The following is a 19,295-nucleotide window of genomic DNA, read 5'->3' as shown; positions in this document are numbered from 1 at the left end:
TAGCGGAAACTCAAGGACTTAAACCCTCATCTACTGCCTCTTGGGTGCATTAGGAGGAAGCTTGACTGGAACATGGAGTAGTTAGACTCAGACCAGGCACTCTGATATGCGATGCGGGCCCACAACAGCTCCGGCTGTTACGGCCACCTAGGGATTGAACCATCAGACTGAAGACTTCTCTCTCCCTGCCTCTCCTCTCTCTGTAACTCTGACTTTCAAATAAATAAATAAATCTGTGGGCATCCCAAGGTCTGGTTTAACCCACTGAGTCACGATGCCTGTCTCCATCTCCAAGGTTTATTCTTGAGGGAGCATGTTTCAGAATCTCCATCCTCTTCAGACTGATACCCCTTTATAGATACACACCACATTTTGTTGATCCATCCATGCATTGATGGATATTTGAGTTGCTTCCACCTCTTCACTATGGTGAATAATGCTGCTATGAACATTGTTGTACAAATCTCTAATTTCAGTTCTTTGGGGCTTACACTCAGAAGTGGAGTTACTGGATTAAGTGGTAATTCTATGTTTAATTTTTTAAAGAATCACCATACTGTTTTCCACAGTTGCACCATGTTACATTTCATACATGGCAACAAGAAGACCCCTGATTGCTCCACACCCTAGCCATAATAACCATCCTAATGGGTATGAAGCAGTATCCGAAGGTGGTTTGGGCTTGCATTTTTCTAGTGATTAGGGTGTCGATAAGATCTTTCCCAGTGCTTTTTGGTCATCTGTGCTTTGGAGAAATTCCTATTCAAGTCTATGAGGATGCATTTTATGTGTAAGCTTGACTGAGCTAAGGGAAACTCAAACACCTGTAAGACATTGCTTCTGGGTGTGTCTGTGAGGATGTTTCCAGAGAAGACTATACCAGAATTCGTGGATGGACTAACAAAGATCACTGTGTGGCTGGCTTTCCTGAGCCCTCAGCCCATGGGCTGCAGACTGTGGTACGTCCCAGCCTCTGCAGCCACAGAAGCCAGTCCTTCATAGTGATGGACTATAGACCTGAATACCTCCTCTTGTTTACGTCTCTCTAGAGAACCCTGGCTCATACAAAATCCTTTGGCTATCTTTTGATTATTTCTTTGTTGTTGTGGCTTAAGGGCTGTTAGATAATCTGGGTATTTATGTTTATCAGATATATAATTTGCAAACATTCTCTTTCTTTTTTTTTTAAGATTTATTTATTTATTTGAAAGTCAAAGTTACAGAGAGAGGAGAGGCAGGGAGAGAGAAGTCTTCAGTCTGATGGTTCACTCCCCAGGTGGCCATAACAGCCGGAGCTGCGCCGATCTGAAGCCAGGAGACAGGAGCCTCTTCCGGGTCTCCCACACGGGTGCAGGAGCCCAAGGACTTGGGCCATCTTCTACTGCTTTCCCAGGCCATAGCAGAGAGCTGGATTGGAAGAGGAGCAGCCAGGACTAGAACTGGTGCCCATATGGGATGCTGGCACTTCAGGCCAGGGTATCAACCCACTGCGCCACAGCATCGGCCCCGCAAACATTTTCTTTGACTCTGTGAACTGCTTTTTCACTTTCCTGATAACACCCTTTAATGGGCAAACGTTTTTAACTTCGATGAAGTCCAATTTATTGCTTGTACTCTTGGTGTCATAGCCAATAAATCATTGACAAATCCCGTATCGGGATCAGGAAGTTTCCCCCCTATTTTTCTTCTAGAAGTTTTACAGTTTTAGCTCTTACCTTTATGTCTTTATTGAATTTGGAGTTTATTTTTCTTTATGGTGTAGGGTAAGAGTCCAACTTCATTCTTTTACATATAGATATCCAGTTTTCTTAGCATAACTTTTAAAAAAGATTTATTTTACTTTTCTGAAAGGCATAGTTACAGAGAGAGAGAGAGAGAGAGAGATCTTCCATCTACTGGTTCACTCCCCACATGGCCACAACGGTTAGGGCTGGGCTAGGATGGAACCAGGAGCCAGGGGTTTCCTCTGGGTCTCTCATCAGCAGAGAGCTGGACAAAAAGTAGAGCAGCCAGGACTCAATTGGTGCCCATATGGGATGCCAGCATCGCAGGTGGTGGCTTTACCTATGACACCACAGTACTGTGCAGGCCCCCTCAGCATAATTTCTGAACCATTAAAATTTTAGATTGCATTTTTCACCTCGTTAGCATAAAATACTTCATTAAAGATACAGTGTGTTTATATCACAATCTGTGTTTCTTGTGTATAAATTTGACAAAATTATCAATGCTAAAAATCACTCAATTTTGAGAATAGAATGTATCTTATCTATGAGGTTTGCTTCATCTTGTAAATACAAAGAACTATATAAGAATTCAAAGTAGAAAGAGATAAAGGCATTAGAAGAAAGATTTGTACAGGTGTGGTCTGTATGGCTTAAAGGTGCAACTCTGCAAAGAAGGACATGGTGTTGTGAGCTCTGAGTAGAATCCCAGGCAAGTCCAGCAGAGCAGTGATTTAGAAGGGATAGTCTTGGGAGCCAGTGCAGTGGCGCAGCAAGTTAAGCCTCCACCTGCGACGCCAGCATCCCATATGGGTGCCAGTTCCAGATCCAGCTCCCTGCTATTGTGCCTGGAAGAACAGCAGAGGAAAGCCCAAGTGCTTAGGCTACTGCATCCACGTGGGGAGACCGGGAAGACGCTCCTAGCTCCTGGCTTTGACCTGACTTATCCCAGCTGTTGCAGCCATTTGGGGAGTGAACCAGCAGATGAAAGATTTCCACCTCTCTCCCTCTGTCTCTCTCATTCTCTCTCTCTCTCTGTTCTCTCTCTGTAACTCAAATAAACAAATGTTAAAAAAAAAAAAAAAAAAAGGAAAGAAGTGTTAGTCTGGAACCAGAAGAGCTCTGGTCCGACAGCCAGCTCAGGGCGCCCTGTCACTGGGAGAACAAGCCTCTCCCTGAAGGTGGCTGAGAAGTTAGGGAGAGATGTTAGTGTAGCAGGAAGAAGTATAAAGTGATGAAAGGAATAGTTCCAATAGTGCAAGAGACAGACCTGGAATGGAGGCCCCTAGTGGCCGGGAGAGGGTACTGCAGAGCCCAAAATCTCAAGGAGGCCTTAGGATTACAAAAGGAATTGCAGTGGTTCTTAGGGTCTTGGTGTCATAAAGATCACAAGATGGATACAGAGAAAAGTTAAATAATGAAGAAATAATTATTCATCCAACTCAAGGTGATCCTTTATCAAGCCCAGATGCTCTGTCGTTAACAAAAATTAAATGATGGGGCCAGTGTTGTGGCATAGCACGTAAAGCTGCCACCTGCAGTGCCAGCAGGTCCCAGTCCTGGCTGCTCCACTTCCAATCCAGCTCTCTGCTATAGCCTGAGAAAGCAGTATAGGATGGCTCCAAGTTCTTGGGCCCCTACATCCACGTGGGAGACCCAGAGAAGGTTTTTGGTTCCTGGCTTCAGATCAGCCCAGCCCCAGCTGTTGTGTCCATCTGGGGAGTGAACCAGTGGATGAAAGATCTCTCTCTCTCTCTCTCTCTCTCTCTCTCTTTCTCTGCCTCTCTGTAACTCTGCCTTTCAAATAAATAAATCTTAAAAAAAATAAATATTTAAAAAACTTAAATGATAAGAACACAAGAATTGAGCTCTCAACCAGCATTGAGGTGCAACAAGTCAAGCCTGCAATGCCAGTATCCCATATCAGGACACCAGTTTGGGTCAGAGCTGTTCCATTTCTGATCCAGCTCCCTGAGAATGCACTTGGAAAGGCAGCAGGGGATGGCCCAAGTGCTTGGGCTCCTGCGGTGTACATGGGAGACCCAGATGAAGCTCCTGGCTCATGGTTTCAGCCTTGACCAGCCCCACTGTTGCAGCCATCTGGGGAGTGAACCAGTAGATGGAAGACCTCTCTCTGTCTCTATCTCTGTCTGTAACTCTGACTTTCAAATAAATAAAATAAAATCTTTTTCAAACGAAAGAATTGAATTCTCAGTGTGGCTGGGATGCTAATGAGTGATTCGGGAATTGAGGGGGCACATAGAGCCCTCAAAGGCCAATCCCTTTGGTGCTATGTGCTTTCTGGAGCATTCCTGTGGCCAGAACAGGAGGTTGTGACAGGGTGTCCCCAGGTGGGTCTCATAATTACCCTTCTCCTTTCCTTTGAAGTCAGCAGACGTATGCACCCGGTCTCTGACAGAAGGGCTTACCTCTTAGGCAGGACCTTGCTGGCCAGCAGGAGAGCACATCAGAATGTCTTGTTTCCTCCAGCCTGCAGCCAGCAGAGGGGTCTTAGAAGAGGCAGAAACACTTGCACTTAGGACCATTTCTCCAGCTCATCCACGAGACAAGTCTTCTCCTCTCTAGAGGGAGGGTCAGGAGTGTGCCTTCCTTCTGCGTGGAAGCTTGCGGAGCAGGGAAGGAGCATTTCCTCATAGCAAGGTTCAGCCCTTATGATGGAATATTAACTGCTTTTTTTTTTAAGATTTTATTTACTTATTTGAGACGTAGAGTTAAAGATACAGAGAAGGAGAGACAGAGAGGTTTTCCATCCACTGGTTCACTCCCCTAGATGGCCACAACAGCTGGAGCTGAGCTGATCTGAAGCCAGGAGCCAGGAGTTTCTTCCAGGTCTTCCCCTTGGGTGCAGGGGCCTAAACACTTGGGCCATCTTCCACTGCTCTCCCAGGCCACAGCAGAGAGCTGGATCAGAAGAGGAGCAGCCAGGACACAAACTGGCACACATATGGGATGCCAGTGCCGCAGGCAGAGGCTTAGTCTACTACGCCACAGTACCAGCCCTGGAATATTAACTTTGGCGTCCTTGAAGGACTAGGTATTTCCCTATTTAAACAGGCAAAGCAGGACCTGGAAATCTACTGAAGGTCCAAGAGTGTGGAGGCAGATGATTGTCCTGTTCATGGCATTGACCTGCCTGGGTGAGAAGTTCACCAGATGGAGTCTAGAGAAAGAACAGATCCTGAAGAAAGAAGAGACCAAAGTTGAGTCTGCCATTGCACCCCTGCCCTCAGCCTCATGGGGCGGTGGATAGGGAGGGCTGCCCAGGCGTGGAGATTCTCAGCTCATGGCCTGCTCCGGTTCTATGCTCGCCAAGCAAGATTCTGCTAATAATTTGGCTTTCTATGTAAAACTTGCCAGCAGAAGGGAGTTTGTGCTGATCAGTTAATGTGGATTTTCCAACAGAGACTATACGTGGGCATCTGATTTCTTGTCTGTTGTTTGATATAATCAGTTCTCCTGTGCCTGGTTGATATAGGCAGGCAGATAAGATCAAATTGATTAGATTTGTAAGCTGGAGACCATGCCCTCCACCACACCCCCTGTGTGATCTCATCTGAATGCCCACCTGCCCGTCGGGCTATGTAACCACTCCCCTTTGGAAAGCCTATAAAAGGCAAGGAGCACCCCAAAATTTCTCTCTGCCTTCATTTTGCTACCCGCACTAAGATATCTTTGACTGCTCATAACCATATGCTTGCTCCACATGGCTCACTCCTGGCCTGCTCTCTGCTTAGTACGGACCCAACTTAGCTTCTAGACCTCTCTTTCTCCCCTAAATAAAGCCCTCACTCTCCTGTGTATTCCTCTCACTGAATAAAAAGCTTAAAAACTGACCATGTTGCCTGGTCTATTTGAGCCAGTATTCAGAATTCTCTGAATAAGTGGCAAGAACCCACAGGGCTATTAATACTGAAAATTATTAATAAGCTGGCCAGTATCATAGTCACGTCTTAGTGAACTGAAAAGCTTGTTTGGACCACGCAAAGCAGAAGACCAGACCTGGGTCACAGTTGCCATGACAGCATGGCAAGTTTCCTCCTGGATATTTGGGTCTTTCCTAACTTGAAAACTTATGCATGCCTCAGTCCAGGGAGGGATTCCACGAATCGATGGCCTTGTGCCAAGTCTTTATACTGTATTTGATTTCATCACTGCAAATTGTGAAAGTCAATGATCCACAATTACGTTTTTTATGGTAGCATATCTAGACTCGAGTAATCATTACATGCAAATGAAACAACACTAGAATTTTCAAAGCTAGTGTCCCAGGTGAGACAGCGGTGGAAAAAGATGACCTCAGTGCTTCATCTCACATGAAAGAAGAATTTCCACACAGACAAGGCACAGAGAGAAAAGCAAGATTTATTTAAGTCAGAAATCTACCACAGCAGCCGGTGCGGGGAAGAGAGGCAGACCCCCTGAACTGCGAGGGTCCGAACCTTTTAAGCACACTTTTGGGGAAAGAAAAAACAGCAGCAGCTAACAATCAGTTAGATGGTGCAGACAAAACCCACCAAAAGTCCAGATTTGTAACGTTGCCTGTCCTGTGTGGCTTGCTTTCCATAAGACAAAAAACCATCAGAAGGGTGGGTGGTGACTTCTGTTTTGAGAGCCCAGAAGGGTGGAATCATCACTTCCTTGCTATGCTCATGATAAAACTGGAAGCTCCCAAGGAGTGGATAGGCACTTTTGTCTTGTTAGAGGCAGGTTTTGGGGAGAAACAAGCAGTGGGATTCGGCACTTTGATCTTGCTAAACATAATTTTTGGGGGAAGCGAGCATTTTGCACCCTCTCAATGGACTCCGCCTTCCTTATCCTCCCAGGCCCGCCTCACTGCCCGTTAGCCCTGTCTGAGGGTCACACTAGTTCTTCCCTATTTCTAGGCCTTTCTAAGTCCATGAAAGCAGCTTCCTCTCCCTTTCCTTGCAGTCTTCCTTTCTCTTGGCCGCAAGGAACCTCTCCACAACATCCAACACCTTTAAACCTTTCAACACAAGGGACTAGATCTGGCTCTGAGCAGTGACATCCAAGTGCAAGTCGTGAATTTCCTAAATGCTCTTCCACAGGGAACACTTCAGTCAGTGTCCTTAAGCATATCACACTCGTAAAAAAGATGCAGCTACAAGGAATATTCACAAAGTTCATAGTAACTGTGTATTACTAAAAAAATAAGTAAATAAAACCTTATGGATTTCAAAAACTTTTTTCAGCACAATAAATTTATCTTTTTAAAAAAAGATTCATTTGTTTATTTGAAAGGCAGAGTTACAGAGAGAGAGAGAAAGAGAGAGAGAGAGAGAATCTTCCATCTGCTGGTTCATTCCCCATATGGCTGAAACAGCCAGGGCTGGGCCAGGCAGAAGCCAGGAGCCAGGAGCTTCTTCCAGCTCTCCTATGTCTGTGGCAGGGGCCCAACCACAAGGGTCATCTTTCATTGCTTTCTCAGGAGCATTAGCAGGGAGCTGGATTGGAAGCAGAGCAGCCAGTATTGGAACAGGTGCCTATATGGGATGCTGGCATCACAGGTAGAGGCTATACCCGCTAAACCATAATGCTTACCCCAATAAATTTATCTTTTAATCCTGTTTTTTTTTTTCAAGAGCTTTTCGAAATGCTCTTATATTTCCTAGACTGAAATACAATTGCCAAATGTGGAAATAATTCTGTAGGTAGGAAGGAATAAGACTGAAACTTATAAATGACACTTCACACTGTTAACTGTAGAAAATTCTTTCAAAAGAGTTGTTTAAGTCAGCCAACGTCAGGAGACTTGCTTCAGGATGTGACTGCAGGCCAAGGGCTTGCTCTCATCCCTTCTGTGAGAGGACATCTCCCCCCTGTCATGCAGCTGACGATTGCCCCATGGTCACGATCAATTGTCCAGCAGGGTTAATGCATTTGGCTTTCTTGGTTTTATAAGAAGTTCAGCCTGGGAGGTCGGCCTAGGGGCTGACCAAGAAGAAAAAAAATAATAAATAAACACACACACATCCACTAATAAGATCCAGCTGGAACAAGTTTGGGAAATTAAAGATACGTCATGTTGACATGTATCTAACCTTGGTGTTTCTGATTGCACACACCGATTTGTGAGCCATGGCAGAGCCCCTTCTGCTGGAAGATGGATATGTCTGGTTTCATGGTCTCCTTTCAGGTGTGCCTTGTATTAAACAACCATATTACCCAGAACTTCAGATTTCAAGGACTAGAAATTTTGGGAGGCTGCTTATCTTATATAAAAAGAGATGAGAATCGGAGGGATTTTTAGAAGGTGATTAATGATGAGCCTAATGACAATCTCTGCTGACAGCTCTCTTTTGTGCATTTAGCAACTGTTGTAATTATGTATCCTAAGCAGGGAGAGATCAGTGTTTCCATAAAGGAAAATGCAGTAGAATGTAGGTAAGGGAGGCATTTCTATGATAGGGAAGAAAGAGAAGGGCTGTGTCATGAAACAAATGGCCTTGACATGCAGTGGTCACAGTCATTGGCACACTAAGAGTGGCTTCTGCCCCACCTGTATCTGGCAGGATGAGTAGACAGTGCGTTGCCCTCTCCACATCGCCAGGATTGGTGCAAAGCTTGGGCACAGCTTAAAAGTTTGTGGCCTGCAGGCCCAAATATGTGTTCTTTTTGACCTACTCAATGATTTAAAAAATTGAACCATGCTAAAGCAACAAGAAAACTCTCTCTCTCTCTCTCTCTCTCTCTCTCTCACACACACACACACACACACACACACATACACATCCAGATTTCTAGTTTCTATTAAAAGAAAAAAAGAGAGTGAGAGAATGAGCAGAGAACTTCAGTCTTGTTCAATGGCATCAAGTAGCTGGAAGTCAATGGGTGCCGCTCTTTTATGGAGCTACTCTACCCTAATGCAGTAGGTGAGCCAGCCTGCCTAGCTTTGCCATCTAATCCCACCTCTTACCAGCATTGTGAGTGAGGACCTGTTACACAATTGTTCTGTGCTTCAGTTTGCTTATTAGTAAAATGCAGCTAATAATTGTACTTATTTCATAAATTGTAAAGATTAAGCAAATTAACAAAGGTGTTGTGTTTCATTTTGACTGCTGCTGGACTAGTGTCAACTAATGATGACAGTATTCTATGTGGGGTCTTCAAAAGGCTCATGGAAAACACATATTATTAAAAAAACTATGAATGGGTTTTAAATTCTTTTTGTACCGAAATAAGTTTATCTATTTTTTTAAATATTTATTTGTTCATTTGAAAGTCAGAGTTACACAGAGAAGGAGAGGCAGAGAGAGAGAGAGAGAGAGGTCCTCCATCCGCTGGTTCGCTCTCCAGTTGGCCGCAACAGCCAGAGCTGCATTGATCTGAAGCCAGGAGACAGGAGCTTTTTCCAGGTCTCGCACACAGGTGCAAGGGCCCAAGGACTTGGGCCATCTTCCACTGCTTTCCCAGGCCATAACACAGTGGCATTGGAAGTGGATCAGCCGGGATTCGAACTGGTGCCCATATGGGATGCTGGCACTGCAGGCAGCGGCTTTACCTGCTGCCTCACAGTGCCGGCCCCAAAAAGTTTATCTATTAATTCCATTTTCCAGACGATTTTTGGAATCTCTTCATAGAAGCTTTTCCTGTTATTATAATACAGTACTTACTATTCAATCCTCTAAGGTAGGTTCTATCATCCAGATTTTATGGGTGAAGAAAATGAGACATGGAGAGATTCAAACACTTGCCTAACTTTGTCACACAGCTGGGAAGTGGTGGGAGCTGCTCCAGGTCCATGATCACTCCTCCTGCTGTAGAATGACATTCCTTTAGGTGGGATACACTCTGCAGTGTGCCACAGTGCTCACCACTTACACAGTGCATTCATGCAAATGTAAACACTTCTCTTCTGTGTGCTCACCCTTCTAAGTTATCTCCCTGGCGCCTGTATGCATTAGGAGTTTGGGATCCCTAACCTAGCAGACAGGATATGCGCAATAACTGATTGACTGTCTTACTAATAGAGCACTTCTCCCAAGAAGGCTTTACAAAGAGACAAGAAGACATTGCTTCCATCGAAGGCCAACTCCAGCGTGAACAGTCTGTGACAGTGAAGTGTGGCTCCAGATTGGCAACAAGGGATTGCCCGGGACTGGTGAGAAATGCTAATTATGGAGCCTCCTTCCCTGCCCCAGCCCTACAGACTCAGAGTCTCAGGTGCACAATAAAGAAATCTGTGGTTTACTTAGCCCACCTGGTAATTCTAATGTGTGCTAAAATTTTAGAACCGTAGCCTTAGAAGGTCACATTCTTTTATGCAAATAAAACTAAATCTGTGGTGGGGGAGGGATAACGAGATCTGTTCCTGCAGAGTTGGCCAGGAGAAGAATGTGGAACAATCTCAAAAATGCCCTATGGAAGGACTAGTTGGGGAATGACAGGTTTCCTATGAAGCCATCAGAATGAAATGGTAGCAAATTTGTGCTTATTAATTAATCATACTTTTATTTATTGTTATATACAGGATATGCTTCCTGTAGGATGAACCAAGGCCATTGTTGAGAACAGTGCCCTTGATTTTATAACAGCTGTTTGATAAAATGCCCAATTGTCTGTCTGCAGAGGCCAGTACAAAAGAGAACATGTATCCATGAACTTGCTATGACAGGTAGTCTGCCTTTAAAGAATTATAATATGCCTGGAATCTGGTTATTATTGACAGAAACCCAGCTTAAAGGAGCTTAAGCGAAATGAGAAAAATGTTATAAGTCATTCTGACCATAGTTAGATCCAGAAAATAAATCCAGAGATAATTTTCCATGGGTCAATAAGACCTACCAAGAAGAATGTGGCAATTATTATCTGATTTCCTAATATTTGAACAAGTCCTAATTAACTCCTCTTGTCTGGGCTGGATCTTGGGAGGGAATAAGCAGGTGAGAGCTAAAGGCACTTGTGAGATTACAGCCTTGGCAGCGAAGGTCCAGGACAGACTCAGCCCTGCAGGAGGGGAGTAGAGACGTAAGCCTGACCCTTGGTCACTGAGCAGGTGTAACACTGGTTGATGTAACACATATACTATTTGGATTATGCCCTGCCTCAATCCCATTCCTCTCATTCTCCTAAAATGGACATTTGGGGTTCCCGTGGCTGTGGTCCTTGCTCTAGGAAGAGCTATTTGTACACTACCTGCTTTCAGTCAAGTTCATCTGGAGGAAAAGAGTGCCCAAACCTTGAAGATATTCTTCCCTGGCCCTGTGGGAAAGAACAAGTGTGACTAGTTGTGTTCTGCTTCCTTCCTTTGGATTAACACCACCTAATAATAAATTCCCTCCTCCCATTCTACAGTGTGTGGCCTAAAGAGTTTTTAATTCATTTGGAATTTGTTCATAGGCCAAAGAATATTTAGTTAAGCTGGCCCAATTTCTCTTCTGCAGCCTCATGTTAAGAGTTGGGATTTTATCCCAAGGGCAGTGGGGAATGTTGAATGGTTTTTAAAAGAGAAATGACATGATCAGATGCAAGTTTTAGAAAAATCAGCTCTAGCTGCTGTGTGAAGATTAGAATAGTTGTAGTATTTGAAACTAGTTGATGGTAGCTTGAAAACAGTCCTGTATTATTCTTTTTAAAAATTTTTTGTTTGTTTATTTATTTGAGAGGCAGAGAGATGGGGGTGGGGGTTGGAGAGCAAGCTCTTATCTGCTGGTCCACTCTCCAAATCCCAAATGCCTGCAATAGCTGGGGCTGGGCCAGGCCAAGGCCAGTGGCTGGGAACTCATCCCAGGTCACCCACATGGGTGGCAGGGACCAAATCTATTGAGCTATAACCTGTTGCCACGTTAGAAGGAAGTGGGAATCAGTAGAGCTGAGACTTGAATCCAGGAACTGCCCAGGCACTCCAGTATGGGATGTAGGCCTCCCAACCAGCATCTTAACAGCCTGGCTAAATGTTTTACCCCTATATTATTCTTAACAGATTTTGGTCCCCTTGTAAAATATTAGGTTGATAAGCAAACACCTATAGTTTGTTAGAGTAAACTTTCATGAAGCTTCGTTGAAATATCAGACAAGGTAAAGATCTGTAGTAGAAGATTGTGCATTTGTTTAAAGTATGATGGTTATGTCTTTGTTCCATAGACTTGGATTCAAACCTGTGGAATTGATTAAGCTAAGTGTAACAAGCAGAGCTCACCAGATAGAAATTTTGAGGTGCATTAGTGGCAAAATATTATCATTTAATTTAATATTTAACCAAGAAACCTACATTAGGAAGTGTCAGTAGGTCAAGACCATGGCCCTAGAACTTTAGAGTAGAAAAAAATGGGCTTCTTGGGCACAGACTTCTATCTGTATCTCCATGGCCTCGTTCAACCATAATGATGTCTTGGACCATGATTACTGGTTTATAAAACCAGGCTTGTGACCATCTGCCAATCTAGACTGCTGGAGGCAAGAAGGAGTTCCTATTAAGATTTAAATTTGAGGGGCCAGCGCTGTGGCCTCTGCCTGTGGTGCTGGCGCATGCATCCCGCATGGGCACCTGTTGTGTCCCAGCTGCTCCTCTTCCAATCCAGCTCTCTGCTATGGCCTGGGAAAGCAGTAGAAGATGGCCCAACCAGTGCCATGGCTCACTTGGTTAATCCTCCACCTGCGGTGCTGGCATCCCATATGGGTGCTGGGTTCTAGTCCCAGTTGCTCCTCTTCCAGTCCAGCTCTCTGCTGTGGCCCAGGAGGGCAGTGGAGGATGGCCCAAGTCCTTGGGCCCCAGCACCCGCATGGGAGACCAGGAAGAAGCACCTGGCGGCCATTTGGGGAGTGAACCAATGGAAGGAAGACCTTTCTCTCTGTCTTTCTCTCTCACTGTCTATAACTCTACCTGTCAAATAAAAATAAAAAAGAAGAAGAAGAAGAAGAAGAAGATGGCCCAAGTCCTTGGGCCCCTGCCCCCACATGGAAGACCTGGAATAAGCTCCTGGTTCCTGGTTTTGGAGTAGCCCAGCTCCAGCCATTGTAGCCATTTGTGGAATGAACCAGCAGATGGAATCACTTTCTCTCTGTTTCTCCCTCTCAGTCTGTAACACTGCCTCTCAAATCAATAAATAAAATCTTTTTAAAAAATATGTTTAAATTTGAGCAACTCTTGGGTCATGGAGGAGGGGCACTCCTTAGTCTCTTCCACCAGTCTGCTAATCTAGATAGAACTTTTTGTCTGCTGTTGTTCCTTTGGTTTCTTACTGTTTTTGTCAAATCTGGAACTGGAGGCTGAGGTCTTGGCCCCAATGAAATCAGTTCTGAGCTTGTTGAAGGTTTCTGAATCCAGCCCTTCAGAAGTCATGCAGTGAGATTTTGTCCTCCTGGCTCTTGCTTCTCAGCGATGGTGACTCCAGGCATGTCCACACCTTCCTGTGCAGCTGAGTTCTCTTGAGGAGGTTAACACAAGTCTTCCCTTTGTTTCCCTCTATTTATGAAAAGTCTTACTTCCTCTCGGACATCTGCGTCCCCTCTCTACCCAAAGAGGAAGCCCTTGCCCTCCACCCACTCAGAGGTTCAAGAGATAGGTTCACAGGAGGACAACTGGTTGATTAGTTACATAATTCCAAACTACTAGGTACTCACATTAGAACAGGGAAATACAAAATGTGCTCTCGTGTGTGGCATATGTAAGCTTCTATTATAGAGTTTAGATACTCATAGAAGAGCGTAGGTCAGAGAGAGTCAAAGGACTTAAAAATCAAAGCCAGCTTGGCCTGTGCAGGATGATCGCGTAACTCTAATAAGGGCCACTAGTCCAGCAAGGAGTGACCAGCAGGGAGGGCTCTGCAGGGATGAGCTCACCCATAGTCTCACCAAGGAGCACACAAAAGGCTACTCACCCTGTTGCCAAACTAGATATACATACATGTATTTCAAAGCCAAAAGTCCTCAAATAGGCTATCCACATGGCAAGCCTATGATTTCCTGTTCTGGAGAATGAGTAGCTTCTTTTCAAATGTTTATGAGCAACATAAAATGTCAGTTTGGTTTCCCAAGTGAATCATAATGACTGTGGATGAGGATTCATCCATAGACTTGAAAACATGCCCAGTCACTATTAACTGAAACGAAATTGCCTAAAACCATTGGCTGGGAAGAAACAGCATGACAGTTCCAAGTGTGTCGTCATGTCTACCAACTTGCTGGGGAAGTGGAGCAGCAGACTCAAACCCACACCCATATGGGGTGCTGGTGTTGCAGGCAGTAGCTTAACACACTACCCACAATGCCAGTCCCCAAGCTCCACTTTTGATTCCAGCTTCCTCTTGATCACTCCCTGGAAAGCAGCAGATGATTTCCCCAGTATTTGGACCCCTGCAACCCATCTGGGAGACCTGGCTCCTGGCTTTGGCCTGGACCACCCCTGGTAGTTGTAGTATTTGGGGAGTGAACCAGCAAATGGAAGATCTCTGTCTCTTTCTCCGTGCCTCTCAAATAAATAAATAATAAATAAATAGTTAAAATCAGCCCATAAAGAAAGCTGCATAGCTTACACGTATACAAATGGTTTATAACAAAATTTCAAGGGATGGGTGAATCCAATCTTGGAGAAGCTCTTATACCAAACAGAAGTAAGCTGAATTTTATTGTGTGTAAGTTATATCTCAACAAACCTTACTTTTAAAAAAAAAGATTTGGGCCTTTTGGCTCTCTGAGCACCACCATGGCGGTCGGCAAGAACAAGCGCCTTACGAAAGGCGGCAAAAAGGGAGCCAAGAAGAAAGTGGTGGACCCATTTTCTAAGAAAGATTGGTATGATGTGAAGGCACCTGCTATGTTCAACATACGAAATATTGGGAAAACACTGGTCACGAGGACCCAAGGAACCAAAATTGCGTCTGATGGACTCAAGGGTCGTGTTTTTGAAGCGAGTCTTGCTGACCTGCAGAACAATGAAGTTGCATTTAGAAAATTCAAACTGATTACGGAGGATGTTCAGGGCAAAAACTGCCTGACTAACTTCCACGGCATGGATCTTACCCGTGACAAAACGTGCTCCATGGTCAAAAAATGGCAGACCATGATTGAAGCTCATGTTGATGTCAAGACTACCGATGGCTATTTGCTTCGTCTGTTCTGTGTTGGTTTTACCAAAAAACGCAACAATCAGATACGGAAGACTTCCTATGCTCAGCACCAGCAGGTCCGCCAGATCCGGAAGAAGATGATGGAAATCATGACACGGGAGGTGCAAACAAATGACTTGAAAGAAGTAGTCAATAAATTGATCCCAGACAGCATTGGGAAAGACATAGAGAAGGCTTGCCAGTCTATTTATCCTCTCCATGATGTCTTCGTTAGAAAAGTGAAGATGCTGAAGAAGCCCAAGTTTGAATTGGGAAAACTCATGGAGCTTCACGGAGAAGGTAGCAGTTCTGGAAAAGCCACTGGAAATGAGACGGGTGCAAAAGTCGAACGAGCTGATGGCTACGAACCACCCGTCCAAGAATCTGTTTAAAAATTAGACTTTAATAGTGACAAATAAAATGTCCTATTTGTGAAAAAAAAAGAAAAAAAAAAGATTTGGGAGAATCCCATGCTCACTTGATGATAAAAAATTCTTAGTAAATTACATGAATAAAAGGAAATATTGAGCAAGACTGATAAAGAATGATAAGACTTACCAAAAATTTGTACCATTTTTCTCAATGAAATGAGGAATGTTAGAAGCATTACCTTTAAGATTAGAAAGAAGACAATTATGTTCACAATTACAACTTCTGTTCAGCACTGTGTCAAGGATTCTAGTCACTTGGTAAGAGAACAAATGGCAACTAAAGCATAAGAAAAGATGAAAAAAATACTGATAATTCCAGTTTTGTCTATACTGAAAAATCTCAAACCACAGAATCAGAAACAATCATAGAATTTAGTAAGGTGACTAACCAAAAAAACAAGATAAAGATGTGTCTGTATGTCTATATGAAAGTAAGAAGCAAACAACTTTTAAAAAGGAAACCACTGGGGCCCGTGCCATGGTTAATCCTCCACCTGCAGCGCCGGCATCTCATATGGGCGCCAGTTCTAGTCCCGGTTGCTCCTCTTCCAGGCCAGCTCTCTGCTGTGGCCCGGGAAGGCAGTGGAGGATGGCCCAAGCGCTTGGGCCCCTGCACCTGCATGGAAAGCACCTGGCTCCTGGCTTCGGATCAGCACAGTTCCGGCCATTTTGGGGGTGAACCAATGGAAGGAAGACCTTTCTCTCTCTCTCTCTCTCTCTCTCTCTCTCTCTCACACACACACACACACACACTAACTCTGTCAAAAACAAAACAAAACAACAACAACAAAAAACCAACCAACCAACCAAACAAACAAAACTTGTCTTTAAGAGCATGCACTTAGCATGGTAGTTGAGATGCCCACACTCCCCTTCAGAGTACCTGAGTTCAATTTGCTCTGGTTTTTGCCTCCAGCTTCTTACTAATGCAGACCCTGGGAGGCAGCCATGATGACTCAAAAATGACGTTCCTGGCCGGCGCCGTGGCTCACTAGGCTAATCCTCTGCCTTGCGGCGCCGGCACACCAGGTTCTAGTCCTGGTCAGGGCGCTGGATTCTGTCCCGGTTTCCCCTCTTCCAGGCCAGCTCTCTGCTGTGGCCAGGGAGTGCAGTGGAGGATGGCCCAAGTTCTTGGGCCCTGCACCCCATGGGAGACCAGGATAAGTACCTGGCTCCTGCCATCGGATCAGCGCGGTGCGCTGGCCGCAGCGCACCGGCCGCGGTGGCCATTGGAGGGTGAACCAACGGCAAAGGAAGACCTTTCTCTCTGTCTATCTCTCACTGTCTACTCTGCCTGTCAAAAAAAAAAAAAAAAAAAAAAAAAAAAAAAAAGACATTCCTGCCACCTATGTGAGAGACCTGGAGTGAATGTCTGGGTTTCTGGCTTTATCCCTGGCCCAGGCCCAGCCCAGCTGCAACAGCTGTGGGCACTTAGAAAGTGAACCAGCAAATAGGAGCTCTCCTCCCCTCCCCTCCCCTCCTCTCCTTCTCTCTCTCTCTGCACCTCTCAAGTTAAAAAAAAAATCTGTTTATCAAAAATACTAAAAAGAAAGGGAAAACACAAACCACATATGGTGGGAGTGTAGGATGATACAAGCACTTTGAAAAAACAATGTGGTTCAGATTAGATGAACATCCTCTATTTTACCAATGACACTCTTGCTTTTGTGTGCTATGAGACAAGGACAAGGACATCCATCGCAGCACCACTTATAAGAGCAAAATGCCAACAATCTACTCTCAAATAGAAAAGAAATTAGGCTTAAGTACAGCAGCTCCAGAGTTGAGTTCTTTGGTCAAAGGAATCTTCAGGAAGGCAGATTTTATTTCAGTGAATAAAAGAGAGCTTCCTAACAATCAAAACCATCCAATGGCTCAATAGCCTGCCCCTCATAGAAGTAAGTTCCCATAACTGGAAGTGATCAAGCAGTTCTGGGTGATGTAGGGAGAATTCCACCCCTGGGAAGATGCTTTTACTGCTTGATCATTACCAGCTGTGAAGGTTCAGGGATTCTATACCTACTGCTTGCAAAAACTCTCAGTCATCTACTGAGATGACATTAGAATCACACTATTTAGTATCAGTTGATGCCAGAAATCCATCTTAAGAGTAGCACAATTGCTTCTGGGTGTGGTGAGCTTTAAGCAATTAGCACATAACGCTGACCTAATTTATCAAACATTGGCAATATGGTAAACTTAGAAAATCTGGAAGAAAAGAGACAGAAATACAAACAATATTACTTTTACTAACAAAACATGATCATAACAACTGCATAGGAATTTTTATGTCAGGGAAAGTCACCCTTCCCCTACTGTCTTAAAACTGGTTTAACTTTGACAAACCCACTTTCTGCATTTGTCCCTCTGCATATGGACCTTTAAAAACTATATCTATTTCTCTATCCATCTATCTATTCCTATATCATCTATCTATATATATAGAAAAATGGATAGATGTATTGGTAATCAGAAATATTTTGACTAGAGGATGCTGGGTATAGGTTGGCAGCCTGAGAGTACAGATGGCCCATGACTGAGGGATGTTGGGACAGTAGAGTCCTAAAAGCCTTAGAAATGAAAGGATGGTGAGGCTGCAGGAAGCAGGAAGCTGGCTCACTCAAGGAGTACAACAGTGTAGACTGCCTGCCCTTGGGTGCTGGTTCTCTATGTGCTCTGCCGAAGTGAACGACTGGCTCCTCCCTCCTTAGGCAGAACCGCATGCCTCTTGCTCACGGTTGCTGCCCGTGATGCCCTTGCAGATGCTGCTCTGCCTCCTGGACCTCTTCCCGCAGGGAAACCCAGCCAAGGGAGCCTCCTTGCATTGCAATCTGCCCAAATCCACTCCCAGTTCCAGATGTTGCTGGCATCAGCTGAACAAGCCTCATGAAAACCAAAGCCAAGCACAAACTCCAGACTAACTGTTTTAGCAGTTTTCTCTTCCTGAGAACTTGAGCAGGGGTCTCAGTCTTCTTCATGCCCCTCTCAGTGGGGACCAGGAAAAGTCAACATTTCAACCACTAACTAATTTTAACCACAACTATGTTAGAATAGCCTAGGACCCAGTGGAGCCTAATGATAGTTACCAAGGGTCCGACACAGTGCCACGGGAACTGTGACGTGGTGGTCTAATTTGTCTACAAGCTACGGAGCATCTACAAAGTTGATAGAAGGGCATTTTGAGTGTTGTTTCCTTACCTTAAGTGATGAAAATTATCAGTGTTGTATAGCCCTGGAAGGGACAACCCAGGCTATGATTAGGTGGATCCATGGCCTGTATCTGGGGCATTAGAAAGAGGAAGGAGTGGTGTCACTCTGGTGCAATACTGGAAATCTGTCTTGGACATAATCTGAGTTCTCAGGGAGGGCAGCTGTCACCTGCGATTCTGGTAAGACCTGGAGCCCTAGGCACTATAGGTACATCTGCATGCCCAGTGAGTCAAGAAAAATGGAGATAATATATTTTGTTCTAAACCCTTAACTCTGTCTGAAGCCTCCCAGGGTGGGGAATCTTTTTTCTGCCAAGGGCCATTTGGAGATTTACATCATTATTCTTGGGCCATACAGAATTATCAACTTAAAAATTAGCCTGCTAAAGATTTACTGAATTTTGAGTCGTGTTTGTGGTTGCCTTGGCAGAGCCAGGGCCAGGGCAAGTGCTTTCATGGGATTTATATGGTCTAGGGGCCACATATTCTCCATCCCTGCATCCAGGCCAAGATATATGTTGCAGCTCTTCCTAGAACTCCACCCCTCTCCTAGATCCTTTCACCTGCTCCTACTCATCCTTATCAAACTCTCCTAAGACCAATATCCCACATCACTCTGTGCTCTAGGATGCCTTCAGTCCGTTCTGAAATTAAGACTGTGCTGTGTTTTGTCGACTCTGCCCCATGGGAGCTGCTCAACATGTTCTTTGAATAAACCAATAAATCCCAGGCATCCTGGGATTCTGAGGAGCAGCATCAGGGACGGCAGAGGTATTCTAAAGACAGTGTGTCATCAGAAAGGAGCACTGAAGCTTCTTTCAGGAACCTGAAGAACAACAGCTCCCA

At 44.6% G+C, this 19,295-nt stretch overlaps 1 protein-coding gene across 1 annotated transcript; it reads left to right on the top strand.

The window, feature by feature from the left end:
- Positions 1-13,744: 13,744 nt before the first annotated feature.
- Positions 13,745-15,265, top strand: LOC100357498 (small ribosomal subunit protein eS1-like). Its single transcript, XM_051857362.2, has one exon. It carries the CDS (start codon positions 14,407-14,409, stop codon positions 15,199-15,201), a length of 795 nt encoding a protein of 264 aa, XP_051713322.1. The 5' UTR covers positions 13,745-14,406; the 3' UTR covers positions 15,202-15,265.
- Positions 15,266-19,295: the final 4,030 nt, after the last annotated feature.

This window comes from Oryctolagus cuniculus, chromosome 7 (genome assembly GCF_964237555.1).
Source record: "Oryctolagus cuniculus chromosome 7, mOryCun1.1, whole genome shotgun sequence".
Taxonomy (NCBI): Eukaryota; Metazoa; Chordata; class Mammalia; order Lagomorpha; family Leporidae; genus Oryctolagus; species Oryctolagus cuniculus.
This window is presented reverse-complemented; position numbering and strand designations above follow the sequence as displayed.